This window comes from Bombyx mandarina, chromosome 18 (genome assembly GCF_030267445.1).
Source record: "Bombyx mandarina strain Sakado chromosome 18, ASM3026744v2".
Classification (NCBI taxonomy): domain Eukaryota; kingdom Metazoa; phylum Arthropoda; class Insecta; order Lepidoptera; family Bombycidae; genus Bombyx; species Bombyx mandarina.
Genome location: NC_143224.1, coordinates 3,000,002 through 3,018,011, shown reverse-complemented (window position 1 = coordinate 3,018,011; position 18,010 = coordinate 3,000,002). Strand labels below are relative to the sequence as shown.

General features: G+C 36.6%; 1 protein-coding gene, 1 non-coding gene and 1 pseudogene across 2 annotated transcripts; 1 reads left to right on the top strand and 2 right to left on the bottom strand.

The window, feature by feature from the left end:
- Nucleotides 1–712: 712 nt before the first annotated feature.
- On the bottom strand, nt 713–905 carry LOC114244489 (U2 spliceosomal RNA). Its single transcript, XR_003624733.2, has one exon. It is a non-coding gene; the product is annotated as a U2 spliceosomal RNA (small nuclear RNA).
- A 748-nt stretch (nt 906–1,653) lies between these two features.
- Nucleotides 1,654–1,822, top strand: LOC114244488 (U2 spliceosomal RNA; annotated as a pseudogene).
- A 2,670-nt stretch (nt 1,823–4,492) lies between these two features.
- On the bottom strand, nt 4,493–17,463 carry AANATL7 (Arylalkylamine N-acetyltransferase-like 7). Its single transcript, XM_028176179.2, is given in 5 exon segments — nt 4,493–5,708; nt 7,439–7,555; nt 9,416–9,568; nt 9,986–10,191; nt 17,394–17,463. Coding segments are annotated over 4 exon segments (642 nt in total). The 5' UTR covers nt 10,184–10,191; nt 17,394–17,463; the 3' UTR covers nt 4,493–5,534.
- Between the last annotated feature and the right edge of the window lie 547 nt (nt 17,464–18,010).

The following is an 18,010-nucleotide window of genomic DNA, read 5'->3' as shown; positions in this document are numbered from 1 at the left end:
CGGGGCGGGGTGGGGCGCATCGCACAGACACAAATCCGCGTCGCAAGTCAAGCGAGTCCCTACGTCCCGACAGTGTGCGATAATTCAAACAAATTGTATTCAAGCGATTTGAGCGGATTTTTGCGCTCCGCTCCGACACACTGCGGCCCGGCATAATAATAAGCTCGAAAATTTAGATGGCAAACAACAGTAAACGACCAATTTCATTCAGAAGTTGTTGAAATAATATTTAAAATAAATCATTTTTTCTACATTACCAGGTGGTGTCTTTGCTTAGCGGTCTTTTTAATAATCATACCCTATCAGGTGGATAGGAGAAATACCGGTTTTTACAAGAAATGCACCTAAAAAATCGGTGACAAATTTTGTAATCGCTTAATAGCACTACTCGGGCTGAGTGCTCAACTGCTCACAGACTTTTCGTTATTATTTAATACTATTTAAACTGTACACAAGTCACGAGCGAAGGTGAAGCGCTAAAAGCTATAATATAGTTTCTGAGGGCCGATCCCGGCGGCACTGCAATAATCGGGTTTTTTAATAATGGTGGCCTATCTGGTGAATGGGAGGAATACTGGTTTTTAGAAAACATGCACTTAAAAGTTAAGTAAGCACTACTCGGGTTGAGTGCTGACTCTGGACATACTTTTCATTATTAAAGCTATGCATGAGTCACGAGTGACTCAGTAGCTGTTTTAGCTTTTCATTATAGTTTCTGAGGGCCGATCCCAGCGGCACTGCAATGCCGGGCCGACCCGTGACGAGAGTGGAGCGAGCCCCGAACATCTCGTCGTTTTACAAAAATCAGTTTAATATACTGGTCCCTCAATGAGGGAACTTTCAGATATTAAGCTGAAAAGAACAGATACTACACTTTGATCTTAGCCAAAAGGCCGAGAAGCGATGACGAAACTAAACAAGGTGAGGAAGGTCACTCGAATAAGACGCATCTCGTCATCGCGATTCAGTATTTGTGCTTCAAATGCACAGCGCCATCTGCAGGCAGACATTTAATGCAAATCAAGTGTTCTGATTCGGCCTTGTTTCTTTGTATTGGTTCAACACAAATAAGCGCCATCTATTATGCATTTCCGAAATTTATACGTAGCATTAGCATCTTACCATTTTCAAGCAGAGCTTTTTTATGACTAAGGCATTACTGGTGGCCCGGAGGCCTAACCAGTTTTACCGGGACAGGTGGGCGAGCAAGGACGTCAGCCAAGAGTGGTGGGATTTGCTAACAGCTACCCAAGCGCCTCCAAAGGAGACCGATCAAGCTATGCCATTTACGTATAAGCACACAAATATCAATTAGTACCGATGCAAAGTAGAAGAAATATTTAATAATAAGATATAATATAGTACAGTAATAAGATAATGTAGTTTCGCTGTTTCTCCAATCTTACAGATGGATGGTTTCAGCTTGAAAATGGTAAAAATCTAATCCAGGGTATAAATTTCGGAAATGCATAATAGATGGCGCTTATTTGTGTTGAACGAACACAAAGAAACAAGACCGAACCAGACCGAACACTTGATTTGCATTAAATGTCTGCCTGCAGATGGCGCTGTGCATTTGAACCATAAATACTGAATCGCGATGACGAGATGCGTCTTATTCGAGTGACATTCCTCGCCTTGTTCAGATTTGGCATCGCTTCTCGGCCTTTTGGCTAAGATCAAAGTGTAGTATCTGTTCTTTTCAGCTTAATATCTGAAAGTTCCCTCATTGAGGGACCAGTATATTAAACTGATTTTTGTAAAACGACGAGATGTTCGGGGCTCGCTCCACTCTCTTCTAGACTTGCGCAAAACATCACTTCCCAATGTAATGTGATATGACATCACTTTTACAGACAGGTGATATTACTCGAAAACATTACACATCACTCTTAACATTACTCGGTGCGTTCAATAGATACTGTGACGACGAATACATTGTATCTATACACCCGAATCATTACCTAAGTGATGTGTTGATACACATCACTTAGGTATTGATTCGGGTGTGTCATTACAGTAGTGTATTACAATACAAAGTATGAACTTTGTATTGTAATACACTGTTATATTACTTGACAGAGATTGACTTACTTAATAATATAATAATTTTATTTTTTACTTAATATAATTTATTGTGGGATGAACGGATTTCATATGGCGACTTAGACTGCAAATTGAGCTCGACAATAATGTTAATATACGAGAGCAGTAGATGCATTGTTTCGGCGCGATATCCTCAAAGTGCATCCAAGGAGGACTGTACTTTCATTTAGACGCCGTTATTTCTTTCACTTATTAAACACGCATTAAAACAAATAATAAAACTATCTTCAAACAAGTGCTTAAGTAATTCAAATCAAACACAAAAATTAATATGAAATATTACTAAACAATTACGAGCGACTAGCGATTTTACAAAAGTTGCGAATAAAAAATTAAGTAAGTACTTGCGGGAAACTACCGGCTGGCCGCATGAAAAATATAAACACAAATACCTATATTAAAATTCAGACGTACCATAGGTATAAAAATGTACCTAGCGGCCAGGACATACGGTTCCAAATCACTAGGAATAATTCCGTGTCGCTTGCTCATTTATTTTGCGTCGATCGGTCTGTCTCGCTCGCTCGGTTCCGTTCGTGTATTAAGCAACATTACACGACAAAGAAAGAAACATGTTGGGTGATGGTGTGATGTTTGTTTCCTTCGCGTAATGTGTGATGTTGCATTACATCGTAGAGTAATATTACCCGAGTAATATCACTCGCATTACTTACACATGTCTACTCTCTTCACGGGTCGGCCCGGCATTGCAGTGCCGCCGGGATCGGCCCTCAGAAACTATATCAAAGAGACCTCTATAAGTAGAAAATGTTTATTATTTTCAAATAATATTTCAACAACTTCTGATCGAAGTTGGTCATTTATTGTTGTTTGCTTTCTAAGGAAACATTTCCTGTGAAGGTACAGAGATTGCGCCGACCGAAGGATACTTTTAGATTATTTTATTTAGAGGTTTCAAATGCTTATTTTTGTACTTCATAAAGTTTCAGATATTTTCTTCAGTTTAGACTCTTCAGACAGTTCTAACTTCAGTTTAGAAACATCGGTAGTGATTTGCGTTTCTATTTACGTACATTCTAAGTATAGTTACTGCTGAAGCAGTAGACTTCATGGAATATTCTGACTTTCTTTGCTTAAGGTAGTAGCTTCGATGTTTCGAATAGAGGATGTCTTTGATCGACTGTATTTAATGATCTTGATAAGGTTGAATTAGAAATCGTAATATTGCCGGTCAGTTCTCTTTTTAATACGCTTTTATTAGCTTCAGACGTATGTATGTTTGTAACGGAATCTTTGATCATAATTTTGACCCCCTTCAAAACGTCGGATTAACGAAAAATTTGGTATACTTATTAAGGACCGATGAAAAATAAATATGAAAAAGAATGAAAAAAAAATTTCTAATTCATCCAAAAAATGAAAAACAAATAATAATTTTAAAAAAATAACAAAATACGCTTTTATAGAAAATCCAACTAAAAAATAGAAAATAAATTTGATTTAAAAATAGTGTGTAGTGTGGGGTGCATGGTATCAGTAGTTATAAATATTTTATGAACAGATATGAGAAGAAGGGTTGTTTTAATAATATCCTGAAAAGCACCCCACGCTTTTTTTACAATAAAATATTTTTTTCTTACACTATGTTTAATTCAAATTTATTAAAATTTATTTTCTATTTTTTAGTTGGATTTTCTATAAAAGCGTATTTTGTTAGTTTTTTTTTAAATTATTATTTATTACCAATTCTTTCGCAGACGAAAAATATTCCTGATGGCGAAAATTATTTCTGAACATTTGATGTAAATAAGTACCATTTACTGTTTATGTTCCATAATTTAGTGGACATTTACTAACGCTTTGTAAAACAAATAAGTACAGTTTTTTTTTCAATGTTTTACTTTTCTAGAAAGAAGTGAAAGGTAATCTGTGAATTAAAAGATAAAGAGAGAATTTTTCGGATACACTTAAGTAAAAATAGTTGAGAATTCTGTATTGGTTTGTCAAATAATTAGCTGGTGATTACCGGTTAAATAAGTAACCGGTTTTTCTCCGGTAATAGACACACCGTTTCACGTCACTAAGCCCGAGGTTTCCAAACTTGCTCATCACATTGTAATGTGTAGAAGCCACTAGAAGCTCCAATAAATAAATGATATTATGTTATAATAAGAAGACAAGAAGTTACATATTACGATATGGTAAGTATAATAGATATTAATAACAAAATAATTTTAAATATCGTTTTGATTTTATTGAAGTGCTGGAAACTATTATGAAACATTTATTTCAAGATTCCAGCTAAGCCCTGGCCTGTTATACGTAACTTAGATACTCATTTATTTTAATTTATAGAATTAGTCAGTTTAGGATAAAAGAAAATGGCAAAGCCATGTAAAATATAGCAAAGATTATGGGATATTTAGTAATAAAAAACATGTTTACTATTAGATACAGTGGTTTAATATACATTTTCGATAAATATTCAACATCATTACTACACATCGAGCTAACAGTTATATATCTCAGCGATAGTGTATTATTATTCACTACTGTAACCATACAGAATATAGATAATTTGTGCCATTTTAGAGACATCAACGATACAATATGTAGACAACTACTCCCAAAATATGGTAAATGTTCTACAAAATAATAAAATAGTACTATCAAACATGAATACTACAAACTAGTAATATACCAGGTAACGAGTATACTAGATCTTCTCACTGGAAGCAATTTATTTGTTGAATAGAATCACCAAAGTGACAACAAAAAATTTTTTTTAACTCTTAATCAAAATGCTTTTTCGTAACTTCAATAAAAATATTTTAAATTGCCTCTATTTAACATTATTTATTCATAGCGATGAGTTAGATTGGTTCCAGCTACATTTTACGTAATAATATTTATACCACTGCTTGCGTTTCTGTGTGTGACACAGATATAGGAATTTAGATAAAACTTTATTCATGGAAATAAGCAATTCACAACTTATCGCTAATAGCGATATCTTTTAGGCAACCATAACGTACATAGTAACAACGGTAACGCAACCAATAACAATAGTAATAAAAGACAGATTGCGGATATAACTTTTATGGTAGGCAGTGGCTTGGCTCTGCCCCTGGCATTGCTGACGTCCATGAGCGACGGTAACCACTTACCATCAGGTGGGCCGTATGCTCATCTGCCTACAAAGGCAATAAAAAAAAAAAGTAAACTTAATACATCCCTTGTACATAGATACGTTTCTGCTATTATCTCCATTGCGCTCATAACCAGCTTGATCCAAAGTACATTTAAACAATCCCGGTACTATAAGCTTACACAGCTTAAAATATGTACTACTAAAATATATAAAATTTTCAATATCTATATAAAATGTGTAATGAAATAATGGAATTTATTAAAACGGTTGTACATTTCAACGAAAGCGACATCTAGTATTCACATAATGAAACTATTCATGGAAGTTTCAAAATCATAACACAGAGGGCGTGGTGCGGTGGTGGAACTCTAAAAATAGGTGTTCCACTCTCATCACAGTACTCATCGTAGCGGACGCTTTTGAGCTCTTCGAGGCCTAGGCTCCTGCAAATGCGTTGAGAAAATGCGCCCGTTGCGTCTACCTTGAACAACTGGAAAAAGAAAATGAGTTACAAACGTAGAAATGAAGAATTTCCGTGAATTAATAAACAACTTTTTTTTGTCCTACCTATTCTGTTAATCTCGAGGTTATATTAGATTCGCCGAATTAGTAGGTTGGCTCACGGGGCTCAAACCTGAAGTTGTTGCTAACACAGACCCTAGCAAGAGCAGTGCTTCTCAGAATCTAGCACTGTATCGGAAATGCGACCCACTGAGAAGATCCGGCAAGAAACTTAAAGGGCTGTATCTGTGGGTTAATTTACCCGCCGAGCCCTTCGTCGCAAACGACAGGTTCGAGGAGAACGATGACCGGTGCTTTTAGGTACCTCAAGCACCGTTGGTGGATCGGGAGGATCCGAAATGACGTGCTTAGGGCGACGTCGACTGTTCATAATTCGGTCCGCAGGATTGGGAATGTAAATATAGCACTGATTACGCTACAAAGTACAGTAAAAACTCCTTATTAGCGCTTCTTTCATTCGCGTTTTCACTATTCGCAGATTAAAAAAATGCGACCCAATTCCAATGTACGCGGCTAAAGATTTCTTTATACGCAGATGTAATAGGTATATCGGCACATACAGATCGATAAAAAGGGTTCCAATATGTACGTATCCAACTTGTAAACGCGCCTTTCCATATTTAGGGTTTCTGTATTCGCGGCATATTTACGGAACATATACCCCGCGAATAAACAGCTTTATTGTATAAAATTGTTACGCCGGTAAGAGTAACGCCGAATAGTCGAACGAGTATCGAAGATCTAGTAGCAGCTAGAACGCTCAAGAAGTGCAACGCCATCTATTGTCAGATAGCGGAAACACAATACTCGAAATGTGTGGAATATTCTCGATAATTATAGGGATGTGGTATCGACTATAAAAGCGTTGCAGGGATAGCACGCAGTCAGTCAGTAATCGGAACTACTCGAAGCGAAACAGCGAACGGATCACCTGAAGCGAAGCGGAAGAAGCGAATTGAGAATTTTAAAGTGTTTGTTGAGTGTTTTAGGTGTTCGAAGTGTTGAATACAGTTTTTAATTTATACTTCGGTGGAATTTTATTTAATCATGAACATGCATTTTCCGTCGCAGGCGTGTTTTTAAAAGTGATGAGTATAAGATCCACACTCCATACCCCGCACAGCATTACAAAGAAAAGGGGCGTGGCCCAACATTTGTACTGTTCGAAGTATTTATTACCGACAAGTTTATCTCAGCTACTTCCTTCTTTTGTCTTGTTAAACTATTTTCTTATTTGCGTTTTATAATAGCGTTTTTGACAACGATTTATTTATTTTATTATTTAATATATTACTGACAAGATGTTTCAAAACATTAACATAAACAGGAATAATCGTGGTCTATAAATTATTACGTTCTCAACTCAATATTACTGTAAAGTTTGCAAGTTTTAAGTACAGTAACAAGACAAAAAAAATACTATCACATATTTTTTATTGCTTCGTTGGGTGAAGGAGCTCACGATACACCTGGTTTTTAGTGGTTATCCGAGCCCATAGACATCAACAACGTAGATTTTACCACATACATTCAGACATGAGTTCTAAGTCTCAATTTTACAGTACAACGGCTGCCCAAGACCGAAAGGCATTACTCCTTCACGGCAAAAATAGACAGGTGGCACCTACCCCTTGCGAGCTGACAAGATATCCTACCACCATTAAGAAACACCACATCAAAATAAAGCAACAAACAAACTTTAAACTCATTATCCCTGGCAAGATCGATGCTTCGTTTCATCAGCTCCTTGGCGAGACCACGTCCACGAGCGTTCTCGTGTACCGATATGATCCGGCACTCCATGATTAGATCCACCTGAAAATATCAAATAGGTCAGCTAAAAACACGTAGGAGAAGGACATGTCATAGCGCTCGGGAAGACCCCGAAGAAGAGTTAATTCCAGAGCCGGGCGGTACGTAATAAGAAAGATATCTAGAAACTGTAATCTATATATTAATACGTAAAGCAAAAACTTTGTATCCCTTTTTACGAAAATTGCGCGGACGGAGGAGTATGAAATTTCCCACACTTATAGAGAATATAGAGAAGAAGTGCACAATGCTAATATTTTTTTTAAATAATGCATAAAAGATACATTAAATCAATAAAGAAAACATTATACACACTACATACCATGTATTTGACGCACACACGCATGCATACTATTTATTGTCAAACTTTTGTTCTTGACATCTGTTGTCAAATTGAGGATAGATTAAATATTGTTTGCCTTTGTTAATATTTTTTATAGTGTAGTCTTGGCCAAATTTGTGATTATAGAAGTATAAAATACAATCTTATTAGTATACAAACTTTCAATTCCAATTAATTATAGTCGAATTTCGACTACTGCGGGACCTCTAGTACATATTATTATACTTAAACTAGCTGCTCTAAGTGAAAGTGGCACCTGTGACAGAGAAGCTGAGAAGTGCGCGTTTGTGATGGTATGGACATGCGATGAGACGAAATGAAAAAGAGGTTGTTAAGAGAGTGTTAACTATGAACATGGATGGATATAGAGGAAGAGGTAGACCTAAGAAAAAATGGATGGATTGCGTGAAAGACGATATGGGTAAGAGGGGAGTGAGCGAAGAAATGGTACATGATAGAAGAGTATGGAAGGAGAAAACATGTTGTGCCGACCCCAGGTGACTGGGAGAAGGGCGGGATAATTATGATGATGATACTTAAACTAGCTGCACCCGTCCGCTTCGCTGAGCATTTAAAATTAACATTATTATTTCTCACCCCCACAAAAATTCTCATCATTAACGGGGTAGGAAGTCCAACACTCATATAAATATTAGCCTAACCATTAAGTACATGTATTTTCTACATGGATATCAAGTTACAAGTTAATCGTTAGCATGGTTCAGTAGTTGTAACGGAACATCCGTAAAAACCACTGTAGATCAAATGCGATAAATCAAACAAAGTAACAAGACGCCGGATTTACTTCTCGTAAGAGGGTACCTATTAATTTTACTTAAGATATGTTCACGATCATCTTCCATTATGAAGGAATAACATGTGTGTGTGTTTTTATTTATTAGCTCTTTGTGTGCTTACACAGGTAGGTAGCAGCCTTCATATTTCTGCTAAATGTCAAAGGATTCGATTTGAAGGGTGGGACAACCGTAATACTATACAATTGAAGTTTAGACTCACATTTCGAGGTAGGCAGCGGCGTTCTTGTAGTGGTATCTTACCTTCAATAACCACTTAACTACATGTGGGCCGTGACTTCGTCTTTGTATATATGTGACCGGTCTAGGCACTAAAATGCGGTTGGTAGGGCAAGCCCGCGCTGTTGGGTCAAGGATGGGATTGTCGATGTACGATATACCTCAATGGATTGGTGCCATTTAAGTCGTGATTTTCATGGACTACGGTGACCAGAGAGGATCGGGCTGGCGATTAGCTCAGTCGGCATATAATCACTACATAGTATAAAACAAAGTCGCTTTCTCTGTCCCTATATCCATATGTATGCTTAAATCTTTAAAACTACGCAATGGATTTTGATGCAGTTTTTTTAATAGATAGAGTGACTGAAGAGGAAGGTTTATATGTATAATAATATCCATTAAATAGTGGAGAAATCAATAATAAATTACAGTTCCTGAAGCGAGGGCGGGTCGCTAGTTAAAAATAAAAATTATATATTTAACCTCAAAAGTATTAAAGAGGTTCAAATCCCGGCTGACAGTGTACAGAATGTTGAATATCTTGTTGAACTTCTCGTCAGTGGACTGCTTTATCTTCTCGATCGACTGCTCGATGTCGCCGTGTCATAAAATACCGTTCAGAGCAACGCCTAACACCTGGGATCAACACAGCACAGTAATAAGAACAACTTGCAGGGAGTAACACATCGGTAGGTAGGGGCCAGACTGCCCCTGGCATTACTGACATCCATGAGCGACGGTAACCACTCACCATGAGGTAGACTGTATGCTCGTCTGCCTACAAAGACATTCAATTCGCTCGTAAAGTCAAAATGGATAAGCTTATGGGGCAGCCGTTGTAACTATTCTTGAGACCTTAGAATTTATATCTCAAGTCGCTAATACGTCGTAGATGTCTATGGGCTCCAGTAACCACTTAACACCAGGTGGGCTGTGAGCTCGTCCACCCATCTAAGCAATAAATAAAAAACATTCCATATTCACGGTTTCTATATTTTTCGGAACATATGCCCCACGAATAAAGTAAACTGTATTAGTTGTGGTTCTATCCACCTTGTCACCGTCCATGGCGGCAATAGAAAGACCGTCGGTCATAGTTGCAAGGCAAAGGCGTTCTAGGGCCGCGTGTGGTTGGCCCCTCTCGCAGAGCCCCACCGCCTTATTGAGGGGCTCGTCCGCGAAGAAGCTGTCCCGAAGGTGCTGGATCACGGCGTCCTTCATCGACGGCATCACGACTACGAAGTCCGCCATCTCTGAAACTAATCAAATTGATTATACCTATGATAAAATATACACGTGCTATGAGCTTCTTCAGACACATCATGCGGTCTCCCAAACATTAATTAGAGAAGCTCATAATTACGGGTCGCATAGAGGGCAACCGCCCCGTGGGCAGAACACAAGCCAGATGGTCAGATCTAGTAGGAGAAGCACTTGGTGGTAGTCTGTACCATGCGGCCCATGCCATCCATGATCTAACACAGTGGAGGAAAGTCACATGTGGTCGCGATCCTCAGCACTGAGGGAACGATATAGAAGAATGATTAAAATATTGCTTCTTCAACACCTATTTTAACATCTCGGTTCAGTTTGATAGGATTGACATGATTGAGAGGGCTCTCGTAACCACATGCAACTGGTTAGTTATACCTAGTTAATCAAGATTTTTTTACTATTTTTAGATTGGTTTGTTAATGACGTCTTTTAAAATCTCGATTTTACCTCATATGATATTTTGGGTTCCGGTTATTGTGTGGCCGTGTCCCGTAAATATTATACTGTACTTCACGCTGTCTGGTGGGCGACCTCACGGGCCTCAAGTCTGTTAAAATCTCATCTAGCATGAGTATTGCTTCACTGAATCTACCTTCGAATTAGAATCGCGACCTACTGCGAAGATCCGACAAAAAACTCATAATATTATATTTCCGCCATTTGATAACTAGAACGATACGACTACATAGAAGTTGACAGACTTATTCATAATAGTAGGTAAGTTTAAATGCTCAGGGGCGTGTCTACAAAGGGGCGCCTACCCACTTCGGGTCAAGGCCGATCGAACTTCTTCCAAGACTTATTCATAACACTAATCAGGTTGTTGCTAAACTGTAAACAAGTTCGCTTCATAAAACAGCTTCGGATACTCACTCAAAAGCGATAAATAATATACCATCAAATGGTAATTAATGAATGTACTTCCGTTTTTAATACGCTTTTATTAGCTTCAGACGTACCTATGTATGTTTGTAACGGAATCTTTGAACATGATTTTGACCCCCTTCAAAACGTCGGATTAACTCAAAATTTGGTATACTTATTAAGGACCGATGACAATTGAATATTAAAAAAAATATTGAAAAAATTGAAATTCAACTAAAAAAGCGTGGGGTGCTTTTCAGGATATAATCAAAATAACCCTTCTACTCATATCTGTTCATAAAATATTTATAACTACTGATACCATGCACCCCACGCTTTTTTTACAATAAAATCATTTTTTCTTACACTATTTATAATTCAAATTTATTAAAAATTATTTTCTATTTTGTTACTTTTTTTAAACTATTATTTATTATTTACCCAATCCGTTTTGAAGATCGAAGATTCCAATATATAGGTATTTAAATTTGTTCTTCGTATGTGTGAAATTACCTTATTGTAATTAACATTTTAATATACAATCGAATTATTTTATAAGTACCGTTGGTCTCTTAACAGAGCCAAAAACGGGGTAGGTGCGTGTGTGTCGTAGCCTGGATACTGGGGTCCGTCGTCAGGTTAGATTAATGAAATACGTACTTAACAAACGTTCACGATTGACCTCCACGGTGAAGGAATAAGATGGTGTAATAAAAATCAAACCCGGAAATATATAATTTGCATAATTACTGGTAGTAGGACCTCTTGTGAGGCCGCACGAATAAGTACCACTATCCCGTTAATTTCTGCCGTAAAACAATTATTTGCTTCGGTTTCAAGGGTGGGGCAGCCGTTATACTACAAAACTGAGACTTAGACCTAATGTTTCAAGGTTGGTTGAGCGACATTTACGTTGTCGATGCTATGCGATACCGTGAGCTTGTGAGATCGTTCATCTACCTAAGCGTTAGACAAAGTATTTTTTACGACAGACGTGAAAATAATTAAGTTCCATTTGTTATTTGACTACAGAGTCTCTAAAGAAGCGTTACAATAATTAAGTGTCATAATCGCTTCACGACTTAAAACCATCATTGTATCATCTATTCCGTGATTGTATCATTACAATAATCAGAATTATTTGTTTCTTGATTTATTTCAAATCGTATAAAAGACATTAAATATTTGACGATTAAAAGACTTCATTACTTTGCAAAACGCTTTGGGTTTGTGTAACTGTCCCGTAAAATTTTCTTTACAAATCCTCGTGTATGATATCTGAGGGTAATAAATCTTCCTCGCGCCTCCTCACAGCGGGCCGGCGGCGGCGCCTTCGAGGATGAGGAGAGGGAACAGACAGGCCCTGTCGGGGAGGGTTTTGAGGGGAAGGCTTTGTCGAGAAACCAGGCGGAATGTACCCCCGGATGGCAGCACCCGTATTATGAGTATTAATGTGGAAATATTTGACGTGACGATGAGAATTGAATCGTTTTGTGTGTGCTGTTGACGGATCGGGATGGATCTGACCAGGAATTTGTTAATCGATTTATTTTTAATGTTAAAATTTACTGTTTGTTCATTATGAAATTATGGAACTGAGAGACCAAAATGCAACAGGTCTAATGACAATAGCTTATATAATTTACATGATTCCCACTTCTGTTATAAATCTGTATTTTATAATTGCATGTTTCTTTATTTATTGGGTACACCGGTCGATTAATTTTTCAAGATGTAGTCTGTCAGTCAACTAACTGGAATTTTGAAATAAATCTTATTACTAGCTGTATTTGAACGAAATAAAATTAAGCTTCACAATCATTGACAAAACATTGTAATGAATAAAATATGATTTTCCTATTTCTTATTTGTTACTGATTTAATGTTTGGATGTACGTTTATTTACTCCGTAGTCTTTTTTTTTTTATTGCTTAGGTGGGTGGACGAGCTCACAGCCCACCTGGTGTAAAGTGCTTACTGGAGCCCATAGACATCTACAACGTAAATACGCCACTCACCTTGAGATATAAGTTCTAAGGTCTCAAGTATAGTTACAACGGCTGCCCCGCCCTTCAAACCGAAACGCATTACTGCTTAACGGCAGAAATAGGCAGGGTGGTGGTGTCTTCCCGCGCGGACATAATTTGATTTGATTAAATTATACGGAAAAAAAACATAAAATTAATACTCGTGCAGATTTCATGAGCCTTAATTTCATATTCGTACGATTTACTTTTCTGTGACAGCCGTCGTAAATTTCAACCTGTTGCATGATATCGTCTTAGTTCAAATCGAGTTTACATTGTGGCCTTTGGTGTGAGGGGAAACGAAAGGCCGGAAGAATGAAAATCGATCCTTCGTAACGTTTGTCATTTGAATAAATGTGCATATAAATTTCAATCTCAATACAATTCTCGTATCGATGGTACTATTTTATATTATAGACTAGCTGACCCGGCAAACATTGTTTTGCCATATATAAGATTTCTAGGGAATTTCTAGTGTAGAAAAAAAAACTAACTTATTGTAAGTGTGTAAGGATGTGGTAAATGAGTGAAAGAGGTATGTAGTGCTGTGAACGATGAGGGAATATATAATAAAATAACAAAACCTCATTCAAGCACATAATATAATAGCCGGCAAACTTCTTGAGCATTTGTCGACGTAGTGGGGGTAAGTTCGCGCATGGTACACTCACGTGCAAAAACATTATTTACTCTGCGTCATAATGCTATTAAATTATTAAAATCAACATATTATGTATTTTTTTATATATTTATTAGAACATCAACAAAAAATATAGGCTAATAATTTAATCTTGGGGTGAAATAGATATTCCTTCTATTAAATCAAAACTAGAGCTGTTGCCAGGTCTTGGTTCAGTTGAAGCGAAGCTGGTATTTGTAATTTTTTTTTCGTTATCATAATCTTGACCATCATCATCATCACTGTTTTCATCACCCGAGTCGCTATCATCGTGATGAGTCGACATAGGGTTCATCGGTGTAGTTTACAACTCGGTCGGTTTGGTCTTCTTTTTTTGTCTATAATTAATTATTTTTTGAAGATATTCGATTCGTAGTAATCGAATGTTACTTTTTTCAATTACCAGCGTCCGATTACTTTCTGTGTTTTTTTTCCATCTGAAGCCTAGCTCTTTCATAATTCGTCGTAAGCTTCATTCCGAGCCATTAAAATTTATATCTTCTTTAAATTTTTCGAAGCCTTTCTACGATGTGGAGTTTCGCTGCTTGTTATGTAGTTATTATGATTACATCTTTTTATTACAGATTGAACGAAACTATCCATTTCGGTAACTTTCTTCTTCCCTGATCTTTTCTTACCCGGAGTCCGAAACACGGCGAGCAAGCCAGAGCCTTTAGCTTCGTTAATAATGCACCTAACAGTACTCACTGATGTTTTTCTTGCTTCCGAAGTCTGTTTTACTTTTTCCATATCATTCTTCCCCTGTTTTATAATGAAGCAATATACGTCGTACACAATTTTTCTACCCTTTCTTTTGAATACTACACCAGTTTGTCGCGACATAGTGTATTTTTTATAAAAAATCAACAAACACTCAACATATAGCAATGGCAACAAAGTCAACAAGTAATTATAACAAATAACTTAACGATTAATAACGATAGACTTTTTACTGTACGCAAGCGTACTTTTGGGAGCAAGCGGAACGAGGGCGCGGTACGGGGCGCAAGGTTCGACTGATCTACCAATAACGCGCTCGATACGATTTCCCCTGCCGTCGCGCCTCACCCTCACCACCAAAGTGATCTAAAATTCGGTTCTGCGCAGTCAAGGTCATTTGCTCAAGAAGTTTGCCGGTTACTATACCTCATTATAACAAAAAAAAATGTCCAAATAAAAAAAAATATGTTAGGGGTGGACAACCCTAATCACTTAGGGGTATGAAAAATAGATAGTAGCCGATTCTCAGGCTTACTGAATATGCATAAAAAATTTCATGAGAATCGGTCAAGCGGTTTCGGAGGAGTATGGGAACGAACATTGTGACACGAGAATTTTATATATATTAGATTTATGCTATCCTGTACTTTACTGTACACAGAAGAAAATAACAATTCAATTGACAAAATAAATCTTTAGCATCCTTATGACGCGCTGTCAGAGTTGTTGTTTTGAATAATGAAATTAATATGTTTTTTTTATATAAGATGAATAAAATTTTAAATGTTATAAAATGTTCAATAAAATTAAATATGTTTAATAGATACCTCTATTTTATTATAAGAGATAGATGAATATTATCCGTTTCAGAATTTAAAATCAATACGTTCATTTGCTCATATTAGGCATACTAGGTCAAAAGATATAAGACCCATGGGCTTTAATCAACTAATGCAACATAATTATTTTTTAGAATCTAGTTCATTTTAAATAAAACGCAAGGGATAATGATATTTCCCAAAACGAAAACCAGTTCTATATATATCGCGAAATAAAAAATATTTTACTAATGATTTCTAGACGATGCAGGCACGCATTGTAATACAACCGAAGATGGTCACAAAGGTTCAAAAACCCGTGACGATGGGCGACGTCCGCCGCAATATACATTGCTGGCTCACGAAAAGTATACACGTCCTTACGGATCCATCAGATCCAATAACCGTTGCATTAGATGCCTTCAGCTCTAATACTAGGGGCAGGCTTAGGGACCCCGGTAACCGTACTCGTCGAACTCGACAAAGAGGTCGACGTGCAACCTAACCCATGCATCAGCCCGCTGAGTTTCTCGCCGGATCTTCTCAGCGGGTCGCGATTCCGATCCGGTAGTAGATTCATTCGCGAAACAATTGCTCTTGAGTTGTTAGGTCTCCTTCGGAGGCGCTCGGGCAGTTGTTAGCAAATCCCGCCCCTCTTGGCTGAGCCTTTGCTCGCCCACCTGTCCTGGTGAAACTGGAAAGGCCTCCGGGCCACCAGTAAACTTTCAATAATAAAAAAATAAAAAAAAATAAAAAAAGAAAAGTATAATTTCAGAATGAAATACAGCATATAATTACGTCAAAATTTTCAATTGGTGGAGCATCATCATCATTCCTTCCTATTACCCTCTACTGAGGTGTAGGGCTCGAATCAAATTTTTCCATTTACATTTACTTTGGTGGAGCATAAACATTATTAATTGTTATTTACACCTATCACAAGTAGAAAAGTTTGTATTATTTAATAGAAGTCTGTGTTGTATTATGTGTATGATTTATATGTATATATAGGAATTTAAATACGTAGGAGAATGTACATTTAAATATGTAACCTGTATATTATTATTATTATAAGGACTGCGTTATAATGTTTGTGTTAGTATAAAGTCCTTTATAAGATTTTTTCTCAAAAAGGAATGCACCCATGGTTGACTGGTAGGTAATTCTTTAAGAATTAAATTCAACTCTGTACTCTTGTGCATAAAGTTAAAAAAATTAAAAACAAGTCCGGGCCAAACTTAAATTTATTTAATACGGAACATGAAGCTCCCAAATATTGTTGTAAGGCACTATGATTGTAATTTAACTAACATTAATTTAGTTTCATTTATTATTTAGTTAACCAGTAAATTAGGAAAACAGTCTTTAACTCAATAAAATTTAGATCGCAATTTGTGCGTCAAATGAATGTGGGAAACTAATTCTCTTTAGGTAACAATGAGCTTGCCTCTTATCGATCCCGTTCATTCCCGAATAGATTTACCTCAATAGACGAATGAATACCATTTAGGTCTACAACATACAGGAGAACGGTCTTCGAAACAAATTTCAATAAAATTCTTTGTTAGTTGCTTAGTGTTGCCAGGTAAATATAAGTGTATACATTCTGTATCGAAAATATTTTAATAAAATTATTCGTCTTTATTTAATGTAGTATAGACTATCTATATTGAGACATTTTTTACAGTACTCATTTCAGTGGGTTCATTTTGTTGAATTCATTAAAGTTAATCAATTTTTATTTGCACCAGTCTCTCCGATATTATTTACGATTACATTATAATATAATATATTATATGATAATATTATTTACGATATTATTACTATTGCAGGAACCAACGGGGAGGCGTTGGCTAGTGGATGAAGAAAATAACAATGATAAAATTCTCAGTGACTACATAAATAATGAATTGTCCATCAAAGTTCTATATTTAAAGGAAAACAATATGGACATCCTTAAGAAAATAGACACCTGACAACCCTGTGAAAGAAAATGTGAAAGAAAAAAAAACCACCAGCATAATTGATAAATGGATTACAAGAATTTAAAATTAGAATATTGCTATTGGTTTACTAACCTCGTGTGTCTGCCGCGGGCTCTCGGTGCGCACTGATAAGGGGCTGAATTCCTCGGTTCGCGCCGCCCGCCCTGTCTCATAGAATAAAAAAGTACTCACATATCTGTTAATGCCTACAATATCGAGTATGCAGAGAAGCGGCTGTTATTGAAAGATACAATAGGTATCAATTCCGAATAAAATAAAAGAATGCTCAATCTGTGTCATGGGAATACTTATTTTTGTTTTTAAGAAAAATATTTTCTTATTTCACTTTTCTATTCAGGCGTATCAAACGTCATTGTTTATATATTGGGTACCAACATACATCAGTAGAATACATTACAGGTAACACATTAACTAATCTCAAACTTAATTAAAACAGTTACACGTACCTAGCAACTACATACAGTGCTGAAACAATTAAATACAGATTAAATTAAGTTTTGCTGCTATTATTGGTAATTTCGAACAGTCCATCCGAAATTACCGACAATGCCAGCAAAACAGTCAAAGGAATATGTACTTGCTATGTAAATAATTCAGTTCGTATGCGACAAGCAGTGAATGAAAGTCATGGGAATAGCCCTGGTTTTACTTGTCAAAAGAATGACTGGTAGTTGTTTGTGAACACGATG